The sequence below is a fragment of the Trachurus japonicus genome, chromosome 11 (assembly GCF_045865225.1).
Source record: "Trachurus japonicus isolate A0001 chromosome 11, Traja_1.0".
Classification (NCBI taxonomy): Eukaryota; Metazoa; Chordata; class Actinopteri; order Carangiformes; family Carangidae; genus Trachurus; species Trachurus japonicus.
The window spans coordinates 12,303,378-12,329,694 of record NC_140917.1 but is presented as its reverse complement, the minus strand read 5'-3'; the positions used below and the strand labels follow the sequence as shown (position 1 = coordinate 12,329,694).

General features: G+C 43.0%; 1 protein-coding gene and 1 pseudogene across 1 annotated transcript; both read left to right on the top strand.

Annotated features, from left to right (window-relative positions):
- Nucleotides 1-7,957: 7,957 nt before the first annotated feature.
- Nucleotides 7,958-13,632, top strand: LOC146978326 (uncharacterized; annotated as a pseudogene).
- Nucleotides 13,633-18,256: 4,624 nt separating this feature from the next.
- LOC146978325 (uncharacterized) lies at nucleotides 18,257-25,513 on the top strand. The gene is made up of 3 exons (XM_085790595.1): nucleotides 18,257-18,449; nucleotides 24,369-24,596; nucleotides 24,723-25,513. The coding sequence occupies exons 1-3, from the start codon at nucleotides 18,257-18,259 to the stop codon at nucleotides 25,511-25,513; spliced, it is 1,212 nt and encodes a 403-aa protein (XP_085646721.1).
- Nucleotides 25,514-26,317: the final 804 nt, after the last annotated feature.

Genomic DNA, 26,317 nt, shown 5'->3' with positions numbered 1-26,317 from the left:
GTGTAGGTGCATGACAGCTACTGTATAGGTGCAGCGTAAGGAGGGAGTAACAGCCATTACTTTATAATACAGCCCGTTACCCTCTACTTACTGGGTAACTCTAAGACAAGTAGTGTGTAGGTGCATGACAGCTACTGTATAGGTGCAGCGTAAGGAGGGAGTAACAGCCATTACTTTATAATACAGCCCGTTACCCTCTACTTACTGGGTAACTCTAAGACAAGTAGTGTGTAGGTGCATGACAGCTACTGTATAGGTGCAGCGTAAGGAGGGAGTAACAGCCATTACTTTATAATACAGCCCGTTACCCTCTACTTACTGGGTAACTCTAAGACAAGTAGTGTGTAGGTGCATGACAGCTACTGTGTAGGTGCAGACTAAGGAGGGGTAACAGTGCTCACTTACAGTAGGGTACTTACTGTACTTAAAGTTTATGAATGATCATGGATGTGGATGTGTCATGTGTTTTCTGGTTAATAAATAATAAAAACATTTTCTAACTCTCCGAATGACTCATTATTGTGGATGTATTACTGTATAGTTTGTGTTTTGCCCTTGGATGACAGAACTAGACTTTCATAGATGTGCATTTTAGAGAGGTAAGTTTGCTACCAGCCAGCCTGTTACTGTATTGGAAAATGTCCACACTCTATACCCATTTCTCACCTATTCCAAACCATACAATTAAATAATGAATAATAAATCTCTGAAATAGAGGTGAAATGTCGCTGCTGACACTTTTGGAAAACATGGATTGCAACTGTGCTCATATTGTACAGTAGACTATTTAATTTCTAATGTACCTGGCAGGAGTTACACTGTAAGTCCGGGGAAAGTAGGACGTAATTGTACGGGAGTTACGCTCTAAGACACAGCCTAGTTATACTGTAAAATGCGGGGTAATTAGTGGCGGAGTGAGCGAGAGTTACTGTGTAATTTGGTGTAAAGTAGGACAGGAGTTACGTGCCAAGACGCAGCCTAGTTAAACTGTAAAACAGCGAGAGTTACCCTGTACTTCTGTGGAAGTTGGTGTGAAGCAGGATTTAAGTTACGCGCTAAAACGCAGCCTAGTTACACTGTAAATGCACGGGGGAAACGGGGGAAAGTGAGCTGCAGTTACTCAGTACTTGTGTGAAATAAGCGGCAACCTACGCGGCAAGAGAGCGGTAGGTACGCTGTAAGTCGCGGGCCGTATTATGTAGTGCTACCAATGGGTCTTTACAGTCTATCCATGGAATGGATACATGAGGGCAACTGGTGGATCCAAATGACTGTTTGGGAAGCTCTTCGCCCGCCAGCAAACGACCCAGCACAACTGAAAGCCCTGTTAAAAGCCACACTAAAAATCATCTATCACCTATCTATCTATCTATCTACCCCCCCCCTGTTGCCACACTCTCTCTCTCTCTCTCCCTTCACACACGCACACAGCAGCAGGCAGGTCACTAACTTACACACCCTCTCCTCTCCCTCATCACTACTGTCTTATTATTATCCATTAGCCGCAGCTAGCAGTTAAAAGGAGAAAAATGAGTCAAAATCGGTTCTACATTTATTGTCTGTTTATTGTATATCCCCGGGATGACGATGTAGGTTAGCCGGCCGACCACCTCAGTAGCCCGGCTGCTGCCTCTGTGATGATCCGCTCGTCTGGCGGTAACGTTAGCCAGTGGCGGAGCTAGACTTTTATCCTTGGGGTGGCCAGGGGGTGGCCAAGGCTATTTCAGGGGCTCCACAGACTATGTCGATGAATTTGTCTCTCGAACAATCAATTGTAATCGGAGTCTCTAAATGTTGAAATACAGTCCCCCTCCCACGACCCTTTTTGGTTATTTTAAAACATTCTCTGTGGTCTTTAAATTGTGATTATGACATTTTTAGCAAAAGTCACAAAACCTGTGCCATTTCCCAGGGCTCTTCTTCTGCACAGCACCAACAGCTCATTAGCAATGCGCCTCTGGAGGGTGGGCAGAGAGTGCGCTGCCCCGCCCAGCTACCCCCTCGCAAATAAAGTCCTTGCTCACGGTACAAGCTGCTCTACCAGCTGAGCTATACCTGTTATACCTTGACAGCTACACAGACAGCTACACCGAGCTGTCAAGCCTTTCACCTCTGAGCCAGATGCAGAGCGGGGCGGGAGCTTGTAGCACTAGTGCCCTCCCCTGGGGTTGTGACACGTCAGCTCCAGTCTCCCTGAAACTGCCAGTTTGCGTCTGCCATTGGTTCACAGCAATTTGAAGGCAGAAAAACTCAGAAATGCAATTTTGCACTTCCTTTTCTGCTGATATGTCCTCTAACACAGGAAAAATGCCACAGGAACATGTGAAAAGCACAAAGAAAATTTTCATGGGAGGGGTCTTTAAGTACATATTACACACACAGCCTACTCATAATCACACAGTTACTTGCTGAACACACAGTTACTTACACAGTTACTCCCTCAACACAGTTACTCACTGAACTCAACGAAAAAGTTGATAAATGCCTGCAGGAAGAAAAACACTCTGTACCGACAGTTCATTAAATCTAGGACGGTCCAGTCAGAAGTGAGATACAAAACGTACAGAAACAAACTAAATTGCATCTTAAATGAACGCAAAAAAGAATACTATAGCAATCTATTAGCTGAAAATATGAATCAAACTAAAAAACTATGGGATATCTTAAACAAAGTGACTAATAACAAAAGAGCAAAACCAAGCCTCCCTCCCTACTTCAACTATAACAACACGCAGGAAGACGACCTAGGAGTCATAACAAATAGATTCAACTCATTCTTTGTAAACATCGGTCCAGAGCTAGCCAAGGACATTCCTGACTCACCCCTACACTGGGACCACTATGATAAAGACGGAGACAGAAATCCCAACTCAATGTTTCTCACACCAGTGAAGGACACAGAGATTAGACACCTGGTCAGCAAGTGTGTAGCAAAAACATCTACTGATGTCAATGACCTGGACATGAAGTTGATTAAGAAAGTGTTACCTGGTATCATCGCGCCGCTAACATACATATTTAATCTATCATTTCAAACTGGAACATTTCCAAATAATATGAAAGTTGCCAAAGTCGTGCCACTGTTTAAGAATGGGGACACACATGAGTTTACCAATTACAGACCAATCTCAATACTACCGCAACTGTCCAAAATCCTAGAGAAGCTATTCAACAATAGACTTGACAACTTCATAAATAAGCACAAATTACTAAATGATAGCCAGTATGGATTCAGAAAGAATCACTCGACTGCCTTGGCTCTAACTGAGTCGGTGGAGATCATCACTGATGCTATTGACCAAAAACTTCACTCAATAGGAATTTTCATAGACCTGAAAAAAGCCTTCGACACCATTAACCATGATATCTTAATATCTAAACTGGAAAGATATGGCATTAGAGGCATAGTACTGAAGTGGGTCAAGAGCTACTTAGACAAAAGATCCCAATATGTTAAAATAGATGATTACTCATCCACTTGCCTAGACATAGTCTGTGGGGTCCCGCAGGGCTCAGTTCTAGGTCCGAAGCTGTTTATACTATATATAAATGACATATGTAAAGTGTCAAACATTCTGAAACTAATATTATTCGCGGATGATACCAATATTTTCTGTTCTGGGAGTAACTTGATCCAACTCGTGGAAACGGTTAACCACGAAATGGCCAAGCTCCATGTGTGGTTTAACATAAACAAACTATCACTAAATTTAGAGAAAACAAAATACATGCTATTTGGGAAAAAAGGCCTCAGCAACAGTATTAACATCCAAGTAAATGGAGTGAATATTGAAAGGGTTAGTGAGAATAAAGTACTGGGTGTGACTATTGATAATATGTTAACCTGGAAGCCACACATAAGAACTTTAAAAAGCAAGTTGGCCAGAAGTGTATCCATAATATGGAAAGCACAAAAAATAATAAATCAAAAAGCCCTCCATATGTTGTACTATGCACTAGTCTCTCCACACCTACAGTACTGTGCAGAGGTGTGGGGACACACATACAAAGGCTCCACCCATCCATTGTTATTACTCCAAAAAAGAGCACTGAGGATCTTACATTATGCCAATTATAGGGCACACACAAATCAGTTATTTATTAAATCTAATATTCTCAAACTATATGATTTAATAAACTATCGCACCCTGCAAATTATGTACAAAGCTGCCAGCAACAGCCTCCCCCTCAACCTGCAAAAGCTATTCATGAACAGAGAAGGGAGACACAATCTTAGAGGGGAAAACATCTTTAAGCTGAGGAGGGCACGAACCACACTAAGATCCTTTTCCTTATCGGTCGCAGGCGTCAAAATATGGAATGTGCTAGAGGATGAAGTAAAAAAATTACCAACATTTAACGTCTTCAAGAAAAAGTATGTAAACTCAACGATTGACCGGTACAGATTGACACATGAGAGCTGATAAAGGTCAGAGAGGCTAACGGCAGACACAGTATCGAGACTACAAGGGGTAAAAACAAAAAACACTGTGTTCCCAAAACAATGTGATGAACCAGAGAAACTTGTGTGGCCAGAGGCCAATGTCAGTTTGTACGTAGAATGTTATTATAATACGTAGTATGTTATTATAATGAGTATCAACAGGGTGATGATAAATTGGGGCACAATTGCAACTGTGATTTAATTGTGAGAAATCAGTCAAGTGAAGAACTCAACTAACTGCTAATCGACACACCAACGCCAATCAACTGGTCCACGATGGAGTTGCTGAGCTGGTCACTGAATGCGATTGACAGAGTGTTCTCAACAAGGCGTGCGGCCTCTGGTGAGCCAAGATGCCCGGACGGAACCTTCATGTCCGGCTACATGCTGGATGGATGGGAGAAGTGGAGAGTCCTTTGCCTTGCCCCACTGGATGTGGAGGATGTCGAGGACGTGTACATCTTCACGTTCATGACAATTGGAATGATCGCCCTGGGTTTTGGCGCCTACATGCAGTATCGTAAGATGAGAAAGATCGCCACCGAGCAGACCGACGCGAGGGAGGATAACGCAACAACTCGGAGTGCTGTGGTCGGGATACGGTCCGACATATCCGCAATCCGAGAGTATGTGTCACTGATGCGAGCTGACATAGCCAAAACTCGGGAGGAAATCGAGAGAAATGGCGACGAAAACCGCAGAGAATGAGTAAAAAGAAGAAAGGGCTCCTACACCATCCCACCATCCCAACTAAAAATCAATACACTGGACTTTTGCTCTCTGTCAATTGGACCACACCAGACTTTGCTCTCTGTCAATTGGACCATCTTGTGACTTTGTGACTTTTGTGACATGCCTGGCAACAAGAAGAGACTGTTGTTCGCTCATGACGGTTGGACACATGTGCAGACACACACGTAATCCTTATGCTCTATCTAGAGCTGGACTTCAATTTCTTCAACTCTACATACTGCCTAATGCTGCAACACATTATGTCAAAATGTCAAATGTTGAAAAAAAAAAAAAAAAAATTGAGAAATGTCATGTTAAAAAAACAAAAAAAACAAACAAAACAAAACAAAAAAATGTCATGTCAAATTGTTAAATTGTTAAATTTTGAAAATACTGGAAGAATGTTATGTCAAAAATGTAACATGCAGAAAAAATGAATATGTGAGTATTGGGGGCGGGACTAGATAAGCTTTTGCTTCTCCCGCTTTCCCTTTCGGTCATGTGTATTGTATTAATTGGATTGAGATGATGTGTGATGATGATGACTAATTGACATGCCCGAAATGAACCAAATAAATAAATAAACACAGTTGCTGTACTCACACTCGTACACTTACTCACTCACACAGTTAATCACACAGTTACTTACTGAACACAGTTACTCACACTCACATAGCATGTTTCAATGTCCCACATCCTTGAGTTTTACAGGTGCATCTCAATATATTGAATGACATGAAAAAGTCTATTTCCAGTAGTTCAAGTCAAAAAGCCCCCATCAAGTATAGAGAGCCTAAGTGGAAGCAGGAAGTAACGGTCACTATGGGACCTTAACTCGGAAAAAGTCTCCATGTAAGTGAAGTGGCGGTGGGGGGGGGGGGGGGTCGCACACCAGGCTCTACAAACACTGCGCTTATCATGCCACGTAGCAATGGGACTTGTCGCTCATTAATATACTGCACAACTGAAAATATTGTTGCGACCCCGCAGTAATGTTGTTGTTATGATGTTTAAGTTGTGTGATTTCTGACTGACTATGAATGTGTACGGTACGGGCAGGTAGGGTATGGTTGGATGAGAAACTGAGGGGCCGGGGTGAGTGTGAGGAAGACCTGTGTGTGTGTGTGTGTGTGTGTGTGTGTGTGTGTGAGAGTGAGAGTGAGGAGGAGCAGAGGAAGAAGTGCGACCTGTCAGATAGGTTTGTGTTATGTTGTTGTAGTTACATCGGCTCGGACGCTACAATATCAATAACAACGTGTGCTTAACATCGACGTCGGATTGTGCCAGATGCGCAGCGGTTTGTGTTTATTCATCTTAACAGAGCGCGTGAGAGATTAACACACACATTCACACAGGCTACACACACACGGGCTACACATGCCCACAGACACACAGCTGATGGGCCGAGGCTCCCCCAGTGGGGGCTCAACCTGGAATCGGCGCCTATGAGTCCATAATCGCGGTGCAGACGAGTGAGTTTGGAGCTAGAGAGGAGAGACCTTCATTATCGCTGCTCTGCTGCGAGTTTGTGAGCGTGGGTTTGGATCTCTTCTTTTTTTCCAAATGCCTGGAAAAGGCTCAACTGTCTTTTTGACATTTCTATACTGGACCGGGCGTAATCATCACTAGCGGTAGTGTAAATAGGCGGCAGAAATCAAAAAGAGACAGATGACATGACGTAAACGTCACAACAATCACTGGCTTTTACGTTAGGGTTCCCGTGATTGGTTTAACAATCAATGAACTCAGCACGTTCAGCCTGTTAAAAACAACAAGCGTCTTTATCACACCCCCTCAAAATAAACAAAATTGCTTTTTTTTCACCTATGAAAAAAATTGTACGCACACGGATTCCGGCCGGCGGCGCCACTGTGTAAGTGAACGGGAGTCAAAGTTTTATTTCGTGATCCGATTGAATTGTGCCGTGAGAAAAAAAATATGACCTCTACCTGTTTAAAACATCAGGTTTCATCCCGAGAAATCAGCAGTTTATTGTAAAACTGTTGTAAAATAAAATTCAGAAGAATCCGCAATCAGAAAGACTACAAGTCGCGTAGGTGACGTCACACACCAAATGCCGCCCTTTCCCGTGTCAGTTGGTGACGTATTTTTTGTGGGACACCAGACTTCCTGCTCCATCCGCCCGCCCTGCTCCATCCGGCGACCCTGCTCCATCTTTCTTTCTTTTTTGTGTCATTGTCGTGTGAGCTACTACACTAATATGAATTTCCCTCCTCGGGATGAATAAAGTATTCTCTACTCTCTACTCTACTCTAGCCAGGTGGAGCTTCACGACGGAGCAAACCTCCAAACAGGCGTCATTGGATAAACTAACCACATATTGGGGATCTAAACAGTTACTTTCTCGCATGAAAACATATTAAAACTTAATTAAGTATTAACAGGGAACAGGGAATTAAAATAACTTCTCGAGATAATCCAGTTTCCAGTAGCAATCTTCTTCATAATTTTAATTCAGCTACTTGCCAACACTGCCCCCTACTGGTGACGAGGGCGGGCCATTTGTGAATCACCAGCTGTTTGTTTGTGGATCTCGACCGTGGCTTTTTTGTTTTTACAAATGGAAAAATATTTATTTACAAATATGTAGTATTTGTGGATAACAAAACACGTGTGCAAACCAAGGAATATTTCCAACCCTCTGTGTGTTTGAGACAACTTGCTGCTGCTGGTCCCTGAAGGGGCGGAGTGGTGGCGACACCCACGTGACACGGATACAGGAAACGGACTCCTCGTGGAGCTTCCTCCTTCTCGCTGCTGTCTCACGGGGAGTGAGTGTGTGTCTGTGTGTGTCTGAGTGAACATGGCTAAAGTCCAGGTGCTGAGAGCGCTGGTGGAGCAGCGACTGAGTTCGGCCGTCGAAGAGATCTTTGTTCTGATTGAAAGAACCGTGGCGGAGTACGAGGAGGAGCTATGTCGGTCAGAGCAGGAGAAGCAGCGACAGAGGAAACAACTGGACGCTTTGTTAAACCCTCGGGTTTTGTTACAGAGAGCAGGTCAGTTATTAACGGAGAATCAGTTTGTCTCGGTTTGATGTAACGGGGAAACGTTGGCGGCGTTGAGGACGGACCAACTGACCGTTATAAACATGAAGAGTAGACGCCGCATCGGCTGCTGGGGAGCAAGAAATGCGGCCGCCATCTTGAACAGTTGAGCAGCAGAAGTAACAGGACGCCAGAGCACTGTTGGTCCAGGCAAAATAGCGTTTTCCGACAGAATAATTGTAACAGAATGTTTTTCACCAGACACCTTTACTATGAGGTGTCCAGAACAACATACTAAAAGTCCTAAGAAATCCTAGTTGGGGAAATATGTTTAATTCTCATCAATCCAAGATTGATTTACTGTATAATGTCTATGATGCCAATGAGGCCAGACAACAATCTCAATCTCCTCTGATTGGCTGACTGTTTTTGAGTGGCATGTGGTCGGGCCAATCACAGGCAAGTAACTGAAACCTAAAGCCTGCCACACACATAAAGATAATCAAGCTGATTTTGCCCCGATTTTCCCCCTTCCGACCACGGACAGACACCGCCCGATTATCTTAAGGTTTTACGATTATCTTATAAGATTCTCTTGTAGTGTGTGGTGTGTTAAGAGTCAAAATTCCCCCGACAATCGGCTCGGAAAACGTTCGGCGCCGATAATCGTAAGTATTAAACATGTTCAATATTTACGATTATCGGGGCCGACTTCGGTGGCCGTTGCAATCAAAAGTCATCTTGTGTGTGGAGAGCCGGTGTTGTGCGGAGAAGCGCCTGCTCACCGAGCTCTGCATGCTGCTCGCGGTGACAAGCCACTTCTCGACACAACACCGGCAACCTCACAGAGAGCCACGGTGCAGCCCTGGTGTTACATGAGGTTCACACAGACATTCACGCATACACGGGAGGTTTCCTGAAGCCGATAGCAAAGACAGTAGCGCTCGTAGCCGGCAACAGCCAGCAATACAGCAGCCATGTTTAAACGATCATGTGACCGCCGCTCACAGCCCGTCATGTGACAGCGCACGGCTCCCTATTGGACAGCCGCTTGACTGCTCGGTGTCCGGAGCCACATACACACAGACACACACAGATGGGATCGTTGTAAAGGCTGAAGTGTCCCGCTTTCATTAAAAAAAAAAAATTACGTCACTCTCATTGTCCATTCCGGAAATAGACCCGACATCCATGGTAGCTACAACGACACCCCTGGTATCGCTGCTGATGCCGGATTGTTTTCTGACCAGAGGGTCAAGATTCTGAAAAATCTTAATGTGTGTGGTGTGTTGTGTTTGGAATATCGCAGCACACCACACACAATACGATCAAAACTGTTCAATCACAGATTTTTTATCTTCATGTGTGGGGTCTCTCACAGATAATAAATCGGTTGAGATTTATAAAATCTTTATGTGTGTGGCAGGCTTAAGCTGCATTCATAAAAATTGAAAAACAAACAAACAACTGGTCACGGTGGGCGGAGTTACCTTGTGTGTGACATCACAGAAAGGAGGAAGTGCTATCTGCTCGTCTTAAAGAGAATGTTCCTACAAATGGGCGGTGTGTGTTTCTCCGTTTATGACTAGTTTGATGCATGGGGCAGTATATACGTGGCCCAGAGACCTCCCCAAGCACGAAAAAATAACAAAAATCACGTTTTTCATGCCATGGGGCCTTTAACATAAAAAAAAAAAAAAAAAATCATCATTCTGAAGGTGTGGCGGCTTTTATTTTGCCGTGGCGGTGCGCCACGATCAATTACATGTAGCGGAAACCCCGATAAAAAGTAACATTTCTGTATTTCAAGTTTCTTGGAAATTTTATTTTAAATATGCAAATGAGCTCAACACTAATTGACTTATGGTCAAGAAGCCATAAAGCCGCAAACAGCAAAAACAGGGGCGCTGTTTTGTAATGTTACAGAAAACCTCCATGTTTTTTCTCCTCATGTCCTACACTAGAGAACCTGTTCTTCTTATCACCAAACGAGGCTGCGCTCTCTCTGACAGCTGATTTTTAAATACCATAAAGCATAACATGTATTGAGGAGAGACGCCCCCTTGTTATCTGATATGCTTCGCCACTGGCTCCATCTAGTGGCCGAATTAAGAATTTGGATTTGCGTTAATGCTCCTTTAAACCCTCGGGTTTTGTTACAGAGAGCAGGTCAGTTATTAACGAAGAATCAGTTTGTCTCTGTAACGGAAAAATGTTGGTGGCGTTGAGGACGGACCAACTGACCGTTATTGACCCTTTGCATGTGACGAACGTTCCACTTGCGCGAGATACGGACGCCATGATGGAAGATAAAAAAAGGAGGGCAAAAGAGCAGTGGAGTCAATTTAATTCAATGGGGCGCGTTATAGTTTTGTGACATGCCGTGGTTGTAGGGTTTCCCCCCTTTTCCACTGAGCTGGTTCCAGTGCTGGTTCGGAGCCAGTGCCTGACTAGCAGCGGTTCTTTGCTTAAAACTGGTTCCAAGCACCAACTCCTTGCTGGGCTAGCTACCAGCCATTGAAGAAAAACAACTCCAGTTTCAAAACACGATTAGACGTCAAAATAGAGGTTAAGATTTGTTATTTTCTGGGAGCGTAGAGTTATAGAGTAATTATATGGTTTCAGTTATTTCATTGAAGAACATACAAAAGAGGAAACCAGATCGATGTAAACAAATACCCGGGAACTTGTTACTTGAAAACTTAATGCAAACAGTTTAATTATCTTATTTACTGTACCACAAAATGGTACAACAAAGACGTTTTAAGATACAGTAAAAGGTTTAAAAACAAAAAGCAATAAATTATAAACAGATACTAGATAATAAATTATGCCTCCATTCAAGCACTGATCTCCTTTTGTTGGTTGTTGGCTTAAGCTCAATAATGCATCAGTGTGGTTTATTTATCTATTTAATATTCAATATTTTATGAAATAAATATACAGGGTAGAACCGAACATGCATTATGAAAGGCCATAATTTTCAAGTTGGACTGAGAACACTGCAGTGATGTTTGTGCTCTCAAAGCGTATTAGAAAAGCAGTCCCTTGCTTCTCAAGTGATGTGAGTTGTTTTAAGTTGTGTGTAATGTTTGTATTTCAGAGTGTGTGAGGGCACAGGAAGTTCCCACAGAGCAGCAGGAGTGGAGCTCCAGTCAGGACCAGAGGGACTCTGAGCCTCCTCGTGTAAAAGAAGAGCTGGAGAACGCTTGGACCACTCATGGAGGAGAGCAGCTTCAAGGACCAGAGGAGTTGAAAGTCATTCTTTTACTTGTGAAAAGTGAACATGAAGATAATGAAGAGAAACCTCCGCTCTCACAGCTTCAACAGGGTCAGACTGAGGAGGACGGAGGAGCAGAGCCTCCAGCCAGCAGCTCCCCTAAACACATGGAAACAGACACTGATGGAGGACCAGAACCAGACAGAAACACATGTTCAGACAGACATTTACAACCAGATACTAATGACAAGACCTCTGAATCATCTGAGACTGAAGACAGTGAAGATGAGGAGAGGGAGAAAAAAGAATTGGATACTTGGACCACTCATGGAGGAGAGCAGCTTCAAGGACCAGAGGAGTTGAAAGTCATTCCTTTACCTGTGAAAAGTGAACATGAAGATAATGAAGAGAAACCTCCGCTCTCACAGCTTCAACAGGGTCAGACTGAGGAGGACGGAGGAGCAGAGCCTCCAGCCAGCAGCTCCCCTAAACACATGGAAACAGACACTGATGGAGGACCAGAACCAGACAGAAACACATGTTCAGACAGACATTTACTACCAGATACTAATGACAAGACCTCCGAATCATCTGACACTGAAGACAGTGAAGATGAGGAGAGGGAGAAAAAAGAACCTCAGTCTGGGTTGAACTCTGAAAATAATGGCTGTGATACTAACAGGAAACTACATAGCTGCTCTGAGTGTGGTAAAACATTTGGCATCAAGACAAACCTGATTACACACATGATAACTCACACAGGAAAGAAACCATTTAGCTGCTCTGAGTGTGGTAAAACATTTGGCACAAAGTCAGAGCTGACACAACACATGAGAACTCACACAGGAGAGAAACCATTCAGCTGCTCTGAGTGTGGTAAAACATTTGGCTTCAAGACAAACCTGACGAGGCACATGATAATTCACACAGGAGAGAAACCATTTAGCTGCTCTGAGTGTGGTAAAACATTTGGCATCAAGACAGACCTGACGAGGCACATGAGAACTCACACAGGAGAGAAACCATTCAGCTGCTCTGAGTGTGGTAAAACATTTGGCACAAAGTCAGAGCTGACACAACACATGAGAACTCACACAGGAGAGAAACCATTCAGCTGCTCTGAGTGTGGTAAAACATTTGGCATCAAGACAAACCTGATGAAACACATGAGAATTCACAGAGGACAGAAACCATTTATCTGCTCTGAGTGTGATAAAACATTTGGCACGAAGCCACATCTGACAGGACACATTAGAATTCACACAGGAGAGAAACCATTTAGCTGCTCTGAGTGTGGTAAAACATTTCGCATCAAGACAAACCTGATGAAACACATGAGAATTCACAGTGGAGAGAAACCATTTAGCTGCTCTGAGTGTGGTAAAACATTTGGCACAAAGTCAGAGCTGACAGGACACATGATAACTCACACAGGAGAGAAACCGTTTAGCTGCTCCGAGTGTGATAAAACATTTAGCAGGAAGGGAGACCTGATGAAACACATGAGAATTCACACAGGACAGAAACCATTTAGCTGCTCTGAGTGTGGTAAAACATTTGGCAGGAAGTCACATCTGACAGGACACATGACAACTCACACAGGAGAGAAACCATTTAGCTGCTCTGAGTGTGATAAAACATTTCGCAGGAAGACGGACCTGACGGGACACATGAGAATTCACAGTGGAGAGAAACTATAAAGATGTCCAGTTTGTAAGGAACCTTTTAGATTTGAGTCGAACTTGAAACAACACATGACAACCCACAGTGGAGAAAAACCATACGAGTGTTCAGATTGTGGTCGACGCTTCACTCGGAGTAACAGTTTAGCTGCACACATGAGAAAACATGCCGATGACAACACGTTCAGCTGCCAAGTGTGTGAGGCCAGTTTCAGATGGAAAGGATACAAGGACCAGTTCAGAAAGGTTCGTAGACGACCAATAGGCAAACGGCGTCAGAGGCGTCGTCTTGGCAGCGACAGTAAACCAGTCTGAAGGATTCAATGCTCTGCTGTTGTCTGGACATGGGTTAAAGTTCACTGTAGTAATACTAGTACTAACACCAATCTGTGAATTGGTTCAAGAAAACATCGCAGACGTTTTTAGGTGTGGTGTTCATAAGTTTGGTCATTTTGATAACTTGATGGTTGTGTGTTGCATAAGGACCGATCTTATGTGTCCAAATATGAAGATGTTTATGTTTCATTCTGATCTGATTGAAGTACAAAAAACCTAATATGTTCTTGGGGAGTTTCATTCTGTACAAGTTTGGAAAAATATCTGTATATTCTTGTGAGTTGTCTCTGAAATGTTCCTCCCTGTGGAGAAATAAATATGGAGGAACTGAGCCATGGACTAGAAGACTTTGCATTATGTTAGTTACATCAGTTAGTGTCACTTCAGGTACAGTCACACTAAACCTCAACAAATAGGAGCAGACTCCCAGATTTGAAAAGTCTGAGGTCAAGTTCATACTAATTTACGTGTCTTTGTCCACTCGACTACATAAAAAGAGGTGAAACACACTGTTTAAATGTATTTATTTAGTTGTGGATACTAGCAGATGAAGACTGTAATGAAATAGATCACACAGACAGTTTAAAAGTTTTAGATTGTAACCTCAGATTCATGATTTTGGTTTTTAAAAATCTTCCTCATTAGCATCAACAATTTTAACATCCAGTAAATCAATATGAAGTTACTGAAATGCTGTTCCTCATTATCTGCACTTTTCTGATACACTCACTACTTAAAGGATCATAGGGCAGGATTTGTGAGAAAATACGCATGCGTTTTATGTTTTTTAAATAATAATGGGTGAGGAAGCGTTCAAAACCAAAAAGAATGAGCCCACCCGCGTATCTCTCCATTGCCTTGAACGGGGTCTGTGCTGCATAATGCGCTGCAATTCAGGGGGTGAATTTCACGCGCTGACGTCAGCGATTCCCCGACCGCCTTCGAATGGATCTTTACAGTCTATCCATGGAATGGATACATGAGGGCAAGTGGTGGATCCAAATGACTGTTTGGGAAGCTCTTCGCCCGCCAGCAAACGACCCAGCACAACTGAAAGCCCTGTTAAAAGCCATACTAAAAATCATCTATCACCTATCTATCTATCTAACCCCCCCTGTTGCCACTCTCTCTCTCTCTCTCCCTTCACACACGCACACAGCAGCAGGCAGGTCACTAACTTACACACCCTCTCCTCTCCCTCATCACTACTGTCTTATTATTATCCATTAGCCGCAGCTAGCAGTTAAAAGGAGAAAAATGAGTCAAAATCGGTTCTACATTTATTGTCTGTTTATTGTATATCCCCGGGATGACAATGTAGGTTAGCCGGCCGACCACCTCAGTAGCCCGGCTGCTGCCTCTGTGATGAACCGCTCGTCCGGCGGTAACGTTAGCCAGTGGCGGAGCTAGACTTTTATCCTTGGGGTGGCCAGGGGGTGGCCAAGGCTATTTCAGGGGGTCCACAGACTATGTCGATGAATTTGTCTCTCGAACAATCAATTGTAATCGGAGTCTCTAAATGTTGAAATACAGTCCCCCTCCCACGACCCTTTTTGGTTATTTTAAAACATTCTCTGTGGTCTTTAAATTGTGATTATGACATTTTTAGCCAAAGTCACAAAACCTGTGCCATTTCCCAGGGCTCTTCTTCTGCACAGCACCAGCAGCTCATTAGCAATGCGCCTCTGGAGGGTGGGCAGAGAGTGCGCTGCCCCGCCCAGCTACCCCCTCGCAAATAAAGTCCTTGCTCACGGTGCAAGCTGCTCTACCAGCTGAGCTATACCTGTTATACCTTGACAGCTACACAGACAGCTACACCGAGCTGTCAAGCCTTTCACCTCTGGGCCAGATGCAGAGCGGGGCGGGAGCTTGTAGCGCTAGTGCCCTCCCCTGGGGTTGTGACACGTCAGCTCCAGTCTCCCTGAAACTGCCAGTTTGCGTCTGCCATTGGTTCACAGCAATTTGAAGGCAGAAAAACTCAGAAATGCAATTTTGCACTTCCTTTTCTGCTGATATGTCCTCTAACACAGGAAAAATGCCACAGGAACATGTGAAAAGCACAAAGAAAATTTTCATGGGAGGGGTCTTTAAGTACATATTACACACACAGCCTACTCATAATCACACAGTTACTTGCTGAACACACAGTTACTTACACAGTTACTCCCTCAACACAGTTACTCACTGAACACAGTTGCTGTACTCACACTCGTACACTTACTCACTCACACAGTTAATCACACAGTTACTTACTGAACACAGTTACTCACACTCACATAGCATGTTTCAATGTCCCACATCCTTGAGTTTTACAGGTGCATCTCAATATATTGAATGACATGAAAAAGTCTATTTCCAGTAGTTCAAGTCAAAAAGCCCCCATCAAGTATAGAGAGCCTAAGTGGAAGCAGGAAGTAACGGTCACTATGGGACCTTAACTCGGAAAAAGTCTCCATGTAAGTGAAGTGGCGGTGGGGGGGGGGTCGCACACCAGGCTCTACAAACACTGCGCTTATCATGCCACGTAGCAATGGGACTTGTCGCTCATTAATATACTGCACAACTGAAAATATTGTTGCGACCCCGCAGTAATGTTGTTGTTATGATGTTTAAGTTGTGTGATTTCTGACTGACTATGAATGTGTACGGTACGGGCAGGTAGGGTATGGTTGGATGAGAAACTGAGGGGCCGGGGTGAGTGTGAGGAAGACCTGTGTGTGTGTGTGTGTGTGTGTGTCTGTCTGTCTGTCTGTCTGTGTGTGTGAGTGTGAGAGTGAGGAGGAGCAGAGGAAGAAGTGAGACCTGTCAGATAGGTTTGTGTTATGTTGTTGTAGTTACATCGGCTCGGACGCTACAATATCAATAACAACGTGTGCTTAACATCGACGTCGGATTGTGCCAGATGCGCAGCGGTTTGTGTTTATTCATCTTAACAGAGCGCGTGAGAGATTAACACACACATTCACACAGGCTACACACACACGGGCTACACATGCCCACAGACACACAGCTGATGGGCCGAGGCTCCCCCAGTGGGGGCTCAACCTGGAATCGGCGCCTATGAGTCCATAATCGCGGTGCAGACGAGTGAGTTTGGAGTTAGAGAGGAGAGACCTTCATTATCGCTGCTCTGCTGCGTGTTTGTGAGCGTGGGTTTGGATCTCTTCTTTTTTTCCAAATGCCTGGAAAAGGCTCAACTGTCTTTTTGACATTTCTATACTGGACCGGGCGTAATCATCACTAGCGGTAGTGTAAATAGGCGCCAGAAATCAAAAAGAGACAGATGACATGACGTAAACGTCACGACAATCACTGGCTTTTACGTTAGGGTTCCCGTGATTGGTTTAACAATCAATGAACTCAGCACGTTTAGCCTGTTAAAAACAACAAGCGTCTTTATCACACCCCCTCAAAATAAACAAAATTGCTTTTTTTTCACCTATGAAAAAAATTGTACGCACACGGATTCCGGCCGGCGGCGCCACTGTGTAAGTGAACGGGAGTCAAAGTTTTATTTCGTGATCCGATTGAATTGTGCCATGAGAAAAAGAATATGACCTCTACCTGTTTAAAACATCAGGTTTCATCCCGAGAAATCAGCAGTTTGTTGTAAAACTATTGTAAAATAAAATTCAGAAGAATCCGCAATCAGAAAGACTACAAGTCGCGTAGGTGACGTCACACACCAAATGCCGCCCTTTCCCGTGTCAGTTGGTGATGTATTTTTTGTGGGACACCAGACTTGTAGTCCGTAGAGCGTCGTCACACAAAATAGCCTACATTCTTCCGTTGCTGTTTAACAATAGACTGCTGATTTCTCGGCATGAAACGTGATGTTTTAAAGTGGTAGAGGTCATATTTTTTTCTCATGGCGCAATTCAATCGGATCACAAAATAAAACTTTGACTCCCGTTCACTTACATGGAGACTTTTTCCGAGTTGAGGTCCCATGGCAACGTTAGGCTACTTCCTGCTTCCGCTTAGGCTCTCTATTGAGAGCATATAGATGGACAAACTTATCAGAAAGCAAACATTTCCATTTTAAAAATGTTCTTTAAATTGGTCTTTTTTCCTATAGTTTTTTTTAGATACTGAATTTTAGATCTTCATTTAATATAAGCCATAATCATTACACATAAAATAAAGTAAATAAATAAAGACATGAAATGTTTAGTTATGTGTGTAATGGATCTATATAATGTATTAGTTTCACCCTTTGAATTGAATTACTGACATACGGTAAGTAAACTTTTCCTTAATATTCTAATTCATTGAGAGTCGTTAGCCAGGTGGAGCTTCACGACGGAGCAAACCTCCAAACAGGCGTCATTGGATAAACTAACCACATATTGGGGATCTAAACAGTTACTTTCTCGCATGAAAACATATTAAAACTTAATTAAGTGATGTATTAACAGGGAACAGGGAATTAAAATAACTTCTCGAGATAATCCAGTTTCCAGTAGCAATCTTCTTCATAATTTTAATTCAGCTACTTGCCAACACTGCCCCCTACTGGTGACGAGGGCGGGCCATTTGTGAATCACCAGCTGTTTGTTTGTGGATCTCGACCGTGGCTTTTTTGTTTTTACAAATGGAAAAATATTTATTTACAAATATGTAGTATTTGTGGATAGCAAAACACGTGTGCAAACCAAGGAATATTTCCAACCCTCTGTGCGTTTGAGACAACTTGCTGCTGCTGGTCCCTGAAGGGGCGGAGTGGTGGCGACACCCACGTGACACGGATACAGGAAACGGACTCCTCGTGGAGCTTCTTGCTTCTCGCTGCTGTCTCACGGGGAGTGAGTGTGTGTGTGTGTGTGTCTGAGTGAACATGGCTAAAGTCCAGGTGCTGAGAGCGCTGGTGGAGCAGCGACTGAGTTCGGCCGTCGAAGAGATCTTTGTTCTGATTGAAAGAACCGTGGCGGAGTACGAGGAGGAGCTATGTCGGTCAGAGCAGGAGAAGCAGCGACAGAGGAAACAACTGGACGCTTTGTTAAACCCTCGGGTTTTGTTACAGAGAGCAGGTCAGTTATTAACGGAGAATCAGTTTGTCTCGGTTTGATGTAACGGGGAAACGTTGGCGGCGTTGAGGACGGACCAACTGACCGTTATAAACATGAAGAGTAGACGCCGCATCGGCTGCTGGGGCGCAAGAAATGCGGCCGCCATCTTGAACAGTTGAGCAGCAGAAGTAACAGGACGCCAGAGCACTGTTGGTCCAGGCAAAATAGCGTTTTCCGACAGAATAATTGTAACAGAATGTTTTTCACCAGACACCATTACTATGAGGTGTCCAGAACAACATACTAAAAGTCCTAAGAAATCCTAGTTGGGGAAATATGTTTAATTCTCATCAATCCAAGATTGATTTAGGCTACTGTATAAAAGTCTATGATGCCAATGAGGCCAGGCAACAATACAATACCAATGGGGCTATATTTTTCCTTTATTTTTCCTTTACTGCTATCACAATGAAAGTTTACACATTGAAAGTATCGATGAAATGTAACATTTTTTGTATTACAAGTTTCTTTGAAAATGGATATGAAGAAGAGAAGAAGCCATAAAGCCGCAAACAGCAAAAACAGGGGCCAAATAACTTAACACATTCATTTCCATTCAGTAAATTAACCCATGCATACACACAATGTGAAGTCACTTGCCATACTTGACCAATGCATACACACAATTTGATGTCACTTGCCACACTTACCTGGGTCACTAGTTGCCACAAAAATACTTGACCTTAAGAATTGATTGCACAGTCTTGTCTCCAGTTGCTTTCTAAATCCATTTTTTATTAGCAAACAAGCCTTAGCTAATGACTTTCCCCTCAATTTGCAGAGAACATCAGAAGAAAGTCAGAATACATTAAAGTCGTTTCAATGACTGTGTGTGATGTTATGTTAAATATGCTGTTATGTTCAACAACATATGAGCGGGACTAAGAACTTAGATATTTGGCCCCTGTTTTTGCTGCTTGCGGCTTTATGGCTTCTTGACCATACAGGGATGCAAACAGCGCGCCGAAAAGCGAAACTCGCTTTTTTCATGACCAATTAGGTGACTTGTGTGAATCGTTCAGATCCGAAGAGTTTTTGTTTTTGAGGGGGGGGGGGCGTCTCAGCTGGGGTCAGTAAAATGTTTTTCTAACAGGCTGACAGTGACAATCACGTGAAACTGAGGCGAACTCATTCATGGTTGTCTCTGATTATACTGATAACAGCCGACCTCAAACGTAGACGCGCGACATGCGCGCTCATTAAGCGGCGCGTATCCGCGTGCAGTCGGTGCAACGGCGACGCTGTTTTTTCCCCCCGTGCATGTCATGGATGTATTATATTAACGGTGCATGTCCGTGGAGCTGTGCACCGGACATGCCCCGTTTCAGAGGTGAAGGAAGCCCTAAAGACGTCGCCTCCGCGATGTAGAATGTGTTCAATTAAAGTGAAACTAACACATTATATAGGGCTATATGTCCATTACACACTGGATGAAACATCCCATATCTTTATTTATTCAGTTTATTTTAATAGTAATAATTATGACTAACATTCAGTGAAGACCTAAAAATCAGTATCTCCAAAATGGAAATATTGCAAAGGATCTTTTTTAAAAGCATTTTAATATAGAAATGTTGGCCTTCTGAAAACTATGTCCATCTATATGCACTCAATACTTAGTTGGGGTTGAACTACTGGAAATTGACTTTTCCGTGATATTGTAATGTACTTATTTGTTAATGGTGAGCCCCCCCCCCCCCCCCCCCCCCCTCGGAAATTCCTCTCTTTTTTGGTCCTGACCCGTTTGCATCCCTGCCATAACTCAATTAGTGTTGAACTCATTTGCATATTCAAATTTATTTTCCAAGAAACTTGTAATACAAAAAAATTTACTTTTCATGTATACTTTCATTGGGTGAAGTTTCATTGTGGTAGGAGTAAACGGGGGAAAAACAAGCCTATTCGGGTGTATTTTGGGCATATTCTATTAGTGTATTGCTCATTTGCATAATCAAATTCATTTTAAAAGAAACTTGTAATACAACCTTTTTTACTTTTCATGTATACTTTCATTGTGTAAAGTTTAATTGTGGTAGGGGTAAAGGAAAAAAAACAAGCCTATTTGGGTGTATTTTGGGCATATACATGTGTATGGCTCATTTGCTTATTCAAATTAATTTTCAAAGAAACTTATAATACAAAAAATGTTACATTTCATTAATTTTTTCATTTTGTAAAGTTTCATTGTATTGTATTGTATTGTATTGTATTGTATTGGGGGGGGGGGGGGGGGATAGCCCCATTGGGGTGTATTGTTTTCTGGCCTTATTGGCACCATAGACTTTACAGTAAATCAATTTTGGATTGATGAGAATTAAACATATTTCCCCAACTAGGATTTCCTAGGACTTTTAGTATGTTGTTCTGGACACCTCAAAGAAATGATATATAGTGAAACACTGTTTCTGTTACAATTAGTTCTATTTTTGGGTCCAAAATGAGCTAGATTACCTGGACTATGTGCAGCATATTATTTCTGTTCTAATCAGCAGACCACTGGAAACAGCTGGCTCTGGGGATTACTTTTAACAAATAAGAGTGAACATTACTATTTGCTTTGTTAAAGGAGCATTATTGTAAATACAGCAGTAATAGCATTAAATAAGCTGAAATATGCAAAAGATATGTCGGAGGGAGCCATAACTAAATTTACAAAGAAAATAGCCAACAGTGTAGTGTCTGCGGGGCAAATGCAAAATTTGTCTTTGTTATGACACAAGCCGGCCTGGCGCCTGCTGCGTTCGATTGCACTCGGAACTTGGAAAGATCCGACCTCTGAATCGGAAAAATGTAGTAAATTGTAATGTAGCAGTGTTGGGCTGCTTACAGTCACTGAATCGCTCGGTAGAACACCTTCTCTCCACGTCCCTGTGTTTATATCTGATATGCTTCGCCACTGGCTCCATCTAGTCGCCGAATGACGAATTTGGATTTGCATTAATGCTCCTTTAAACCCTCGGGTTTTGTTACAGAGAGCAGGTCAGTTATTAACGAAGAATCAGTTTGTCTCTGTAACGGAAAAATGTTGGTGGCGTTGAGGACTGACCAACTGACCGCTATTGACCCTTTGCACGTGACGAACGTTCCACTTGCGCGAGATACGGACGCCATGATGGAAGATAAAAAATTTGAAATCTTAAAAAAAAAAAAAAAAGGAGGGCAAAAGAGCAGTGGGGTCAGGGCCGCCCCTGCCTACACGCAGATCACGCACAGTGCGTAGGGCCCCGCGATCCAATAGGGGCCCCGTTTTGCACAAAGGATGCGCATATGCACAGCCGTGGTGCGCGCTACTAGATCAGCTGTCAGCGCGAGGCAGGAGAAGAGGGAGAAGAGACCTTTTTATTTGTAATCTGACAACGCACACGCCGTCATGCGTCGATCTGACCAATCACTGGTCAGATGCATGCGCTGCAGGTGAAGACGTGATCATGGCTTCGAAAAGAACGAGTCAGGTGCGAGCAAGAGGGGAAAAAGCAAAACAAGAGGAAACTCGTGCTTCTCTCGAAGGTGGGCATTTGTTGAAGTTAGTGCTGCTGGGTTGTATTAACGGCGCCGTTACCGCCGTTAATGTCCGTTAATGCTGCTAATGGTGTTAACGCCAGCACTAGTAAAAATGTAAAACTTTGTGGCATAAGCAAGCACTAAACCTCCATGCTCAGCACAGCTGCTGCTGCTGCAGGTAGGAGGAGAGATGCTAGCCTCCAGACAGTACTGTAGATGTGGACTGTGGTCTGGAGATGAAAGTCATTTTCCAGTGGCCCTTACCATTTATTAAATGTCTTGTTAACACCTTTGTCTGCATATTCACCTCTGTTGAAAGGCAGTGGTAAATGTATCAGTTGTTGGTCATATTTTCGGCTAAAGTTTATAATCTATTTTATCACCACACAAGGATCTGTTGGTGAATTTAATCTATGACAAGCAGCTTTGGAGGAGATATTAGAGATAAATATTGATAGAAATTGGTATATTTGATACTTTGGTTGACAGAAGGAACTAAATTTTGAAATATCAGTCTCTTTGGTACTGAATTAGTATGTTTTATTAGGATTGTAGTTGTAGCCTATATAATAATAATAATAATGATGATAATAATGACAGTAATAGTAATAGGTATAAGTATAGAACTGCTAAACTGCCAGTATTAGTGGTTGTAGTTTGCATTATAATTGATTATAGTAGGGCCCGACAAAATTTTTACGCTTAGGGCCCCATTTTGGTCAGGGACAGCCCTGAGTGGAGTCAATTTAATTCAATGGGGCGCGTTATAGTTTTGTGACATGCCGTGGTTGTAGGGTTTCCCCCCTTTTCCACTGAGCTGGATCCAGTGCTGGTTCGGAGCCAGTGCCTGACTAGCAGCGGTTCTTTGCTTTTCCACCACCTGGTTATTGGTTCTTAAAACTGGTTCCAAGCACCAACTCCTTGCTGGGCTAGCTACCAGCCATTGAAGAAAAACAACTCCAGTTTCAAAACACGATTAGACGTCAAAATAGAGGTTAAGATTTGTTATTTTCTGGGAGCGTAGAGTTTAGTTATATGGTTTCAGTTATTTCATTGAAGAACATACAAAAGAGAAAACCAGATCGATGTAAACAAATACCCGGGAACTTGTTACTTGAAAACTTAATGCAAACAGTTTAATCAGTCCCTCCAGGAATTCGCGATGTTGCGATCGCAACAATTAACGCAAATTCAGCCAATCCCCGCGAATTTTTGCGATCTTGCAATTTTGTACAATCACCGCAACTTTTCCGCAAATTGGACGAATTGTCGGTGCTTTCCGCGAGTTACACAGCAGAGAGTAGCGAGTCTGGACGGAGCGGTGGTTGAAAGTGAGTCCACGGAGGAACGGCGTGGCTGGGCTGACGGCAAGAAACTTGATACAACGTGCACAAAGTGATAAGTAAAGGAACACAAGCTGAGTTGAACGTGTTGAGTGTGTGAGTTGTCCTGGTTGACCACCCGAGGCTGTGTCAACCCCGCAGCACTCGCCGAGGGGGGATCCAGTGAGTGCGCCACTGCAGGGCCGGAGCAGAGCAGCCGGCAGCCAGGTGCCCCTTGCCCCATCCTAAGGCCCTGGCCCTGGACTTGAGTAGCCACCCTCCCCTTTTTATTCAAAAACTGGACTGTTTTAATAAAACAGTTCTTTTACCACGATTTTTAAACAGACATTTTAATTAAAAGTAAAACAACTTTCAACTCTATATAATTTTCCTGTGCCTTTCTTAACAAGTGGAAAATTGCTGGTATAACATGACATCACATTAATTTGTGACATTTCAAAATTTTCAATTTTCCTTTGATTTTTAATTATTCAGAACAAAACTGCAACTTTTTTTTTGCAACTTTCGCTGTCTCCCGCAATTTAATCGCAACAAAAGGGCTTAAAACATCGCAACATGCACCGCAATTTTTTCAAAATGTGGCCGCAAATTCAGGCATTTTAGGCCGCAACAATCACAAAAAAAGCCCGCGAAATCCTGGAGGGACTGTTTAATCATCTTATTTACTGTACCACAAAATGGTACAACAAAGACGTTTTAAGATACAGTAAAAGGTTTAAAAACAAAAAGCAATAAATTATAAACAGATACTAGATAATAAATTATTCATCCATTCAAGCACTGATCTCCTTTTGTTGGTTGTTAGCTTAAGCTCAATAATGCATCAGTGTGGTTTATTTATCTATTTCATATTTAATATTTTATAAAATAAATATACAGGGTAGAACCGAACATGCATTATTAAAGGCCATAATTTTCAAGTCGGACTGAGAACACTGCAGTCATGTTCGTGCTCTCAAAGCGTATTAGAAAAGCAGTCCCTTGCTTCTCAAGTGATGTGAGTTGTTTTAAGCTGTGTGTAATGTTTGTATTTCAGAGTGTGTGAGGGCACAGGAAGTTCCCACAGAGCAGCAGGAGTGGAGCTCCAGTCAGGACCAGAGGGACTCTGAGCCTCCTCGTGTAAAAGAAGAGCTGGAGAACGCTTGGACCACTCATGGAGGAGAGCAGCTTCAAGGACCAGAGGAGTTGAAATTCATTCCTTTACCTGTGAAAAGTGAACATGAAGATAATGAAGAGAAACCTCCGCTCTCACAGCTTCAACAGGGTCAGACTGAGGAGGACGGAGGAGCAGAGCCTCCAGCCAGCAGCTCCCCTAAACACATGGAAACAGACACTGATGGAGGACCAGAACCAGACAGAAACACATGTTCAGACAGACATTTACAACCAGATACTAATGACAAGACCTCCGATTCATCTGAGACTGAAGACAGTGGAGATGAGGAGAGGGAGAAAAAAGAATTGGATACTTGGACCACTCATGGAGGAGAGCAGCTTCAAGGACCAGAGGAGTTCAAATTCATTCCTTTACCTGTGAAAAGTGAACATGAAGATGATGACGAGAAACCTCCGCTCTCACAGCTTCAACAGGGTCAGACTGAGGAGGACGGAGGAGCAGAGCCTCCAGCCAGCAGCTCCCCTAAACACATGGAAACAGACACTGATGGAGGACCAGAACCAGACAGAAACACATGTTCAGACAGACATTTACTACCAGATACTAATGACAAGACCTCCGATTCATCTGAGACTGAAGACAGTGAAGATGAGGAGAGAGAGAAAAAAGAACCTCAGTCTGGGTTGAACTCTGAAAATAATGACTGTGATACTAACAGGAAACTACTTAGCTGCTCTGAGTGTGGTAAAACATTTGGCATCAAGACAAACCTGATGAAACACATGATAATTCACACAGGAGAGAAACCATTTAGCTGCTCTGAGTGTGGTAAAACATTTGGCACAAAGTCAGAGCTGACACAACACATGATAACTCACACAGGAGAGAAACCATTTAGCTGCTCTGAGTGTGGTAAAACATTTGGCAGGAAGTCACAGCTGACACAACACATGATAACTCACACAGGAGAGAAACCATTTAGCTGCTCTGAGTGTGAGAAAACATTTGGCATCAAGACAGACCTGAGGAGACACATGAGAATTCACAGTGGAGAGAAACTATAAAGATGTCCAGTTTGTAAGGAACCTTTTAGATTTGAGTCGAACTTGACACAACGTGACAACCCACAGTGGAGAAAAACCATAAGAGTGTTCAGTTTGTGGTCGACGCTTCACTCGGAGTAACAGTTTAGCTGCACACGTGAGAAAACATGCCGATGACAACACGTTCAGCTGCCAAGTGTGTGAGGCCAGTTTCAGATGGAAAGGATACAAGGACCAGTTCAGAAATGTTCGTAGACGACCAATAGGCAAACGGCGTCAGAGGCTTCGTCTTGGCAGCGACAGTAAACCAGTCTGAAGGATTCAATTCTCTGCTGTTGTCTGGACATGGGTTAAAGTTCACTGTAGTAATACTAGTACTAACACCAATCTGTGAATTGGTTCAAGAAAACATCGCAGACGTTTTTAGGTGTGGTGTTTATAAGTTTGGTCATTTTGATAACTTGATTGTTGTGTGTTGCATAAGGACCGATCTTATGTGTCCAAATATGAAGATGTTTATGTTTCATTCTGATCTGATTGAAGTACAAAAAACCTAATATGTTCTTGGGGAGTTTCATTCTGTACAAGTTTGGAAAAATATCTGTATATTCTTGTGAGTTGTCTCTGAAATGTTCTTCCCTGTGGAGAAATAAATATGGAGGAACTGAGCCATGGACTAGAAGACTTTGCATTATGTTAGTTACATCAGTTAGTGTCACTTCAGGTACAGTCACACTGAACCTCAACAAATAGGAGCAGACTCCCAGATTTGAAAAGTCTGAGGTCAAGTTCATACTAATTTACGTGTCTTTGTCCACTCGACTA

Excerpts from the sequence above, each read along its gene's own strand:
- LOC146978325 (XM_085790595.1), top strand. The coding sequence starts at position 18,257 with ATGGCTAAAGTCCAGGTGCTGAGAGCGCTGGTGGAGCAGCGACTGAGT. Across the intron at positions 18,450-24,368 it reads GGTTTTGTTACAGAGAGCAG|AGTGTGTGAGGGCACAGGAA; the intron begins GTCAGTTATTAA and ends TTTGTATTTCAG. Across the intron at positions 24,597-24,722 it reads GCTCTCACAGCTTCAACAGG|ATACTAATGACAAGACCTCC; the intron begins GTCAGACTGAGG and ends ATTTACAACCAG.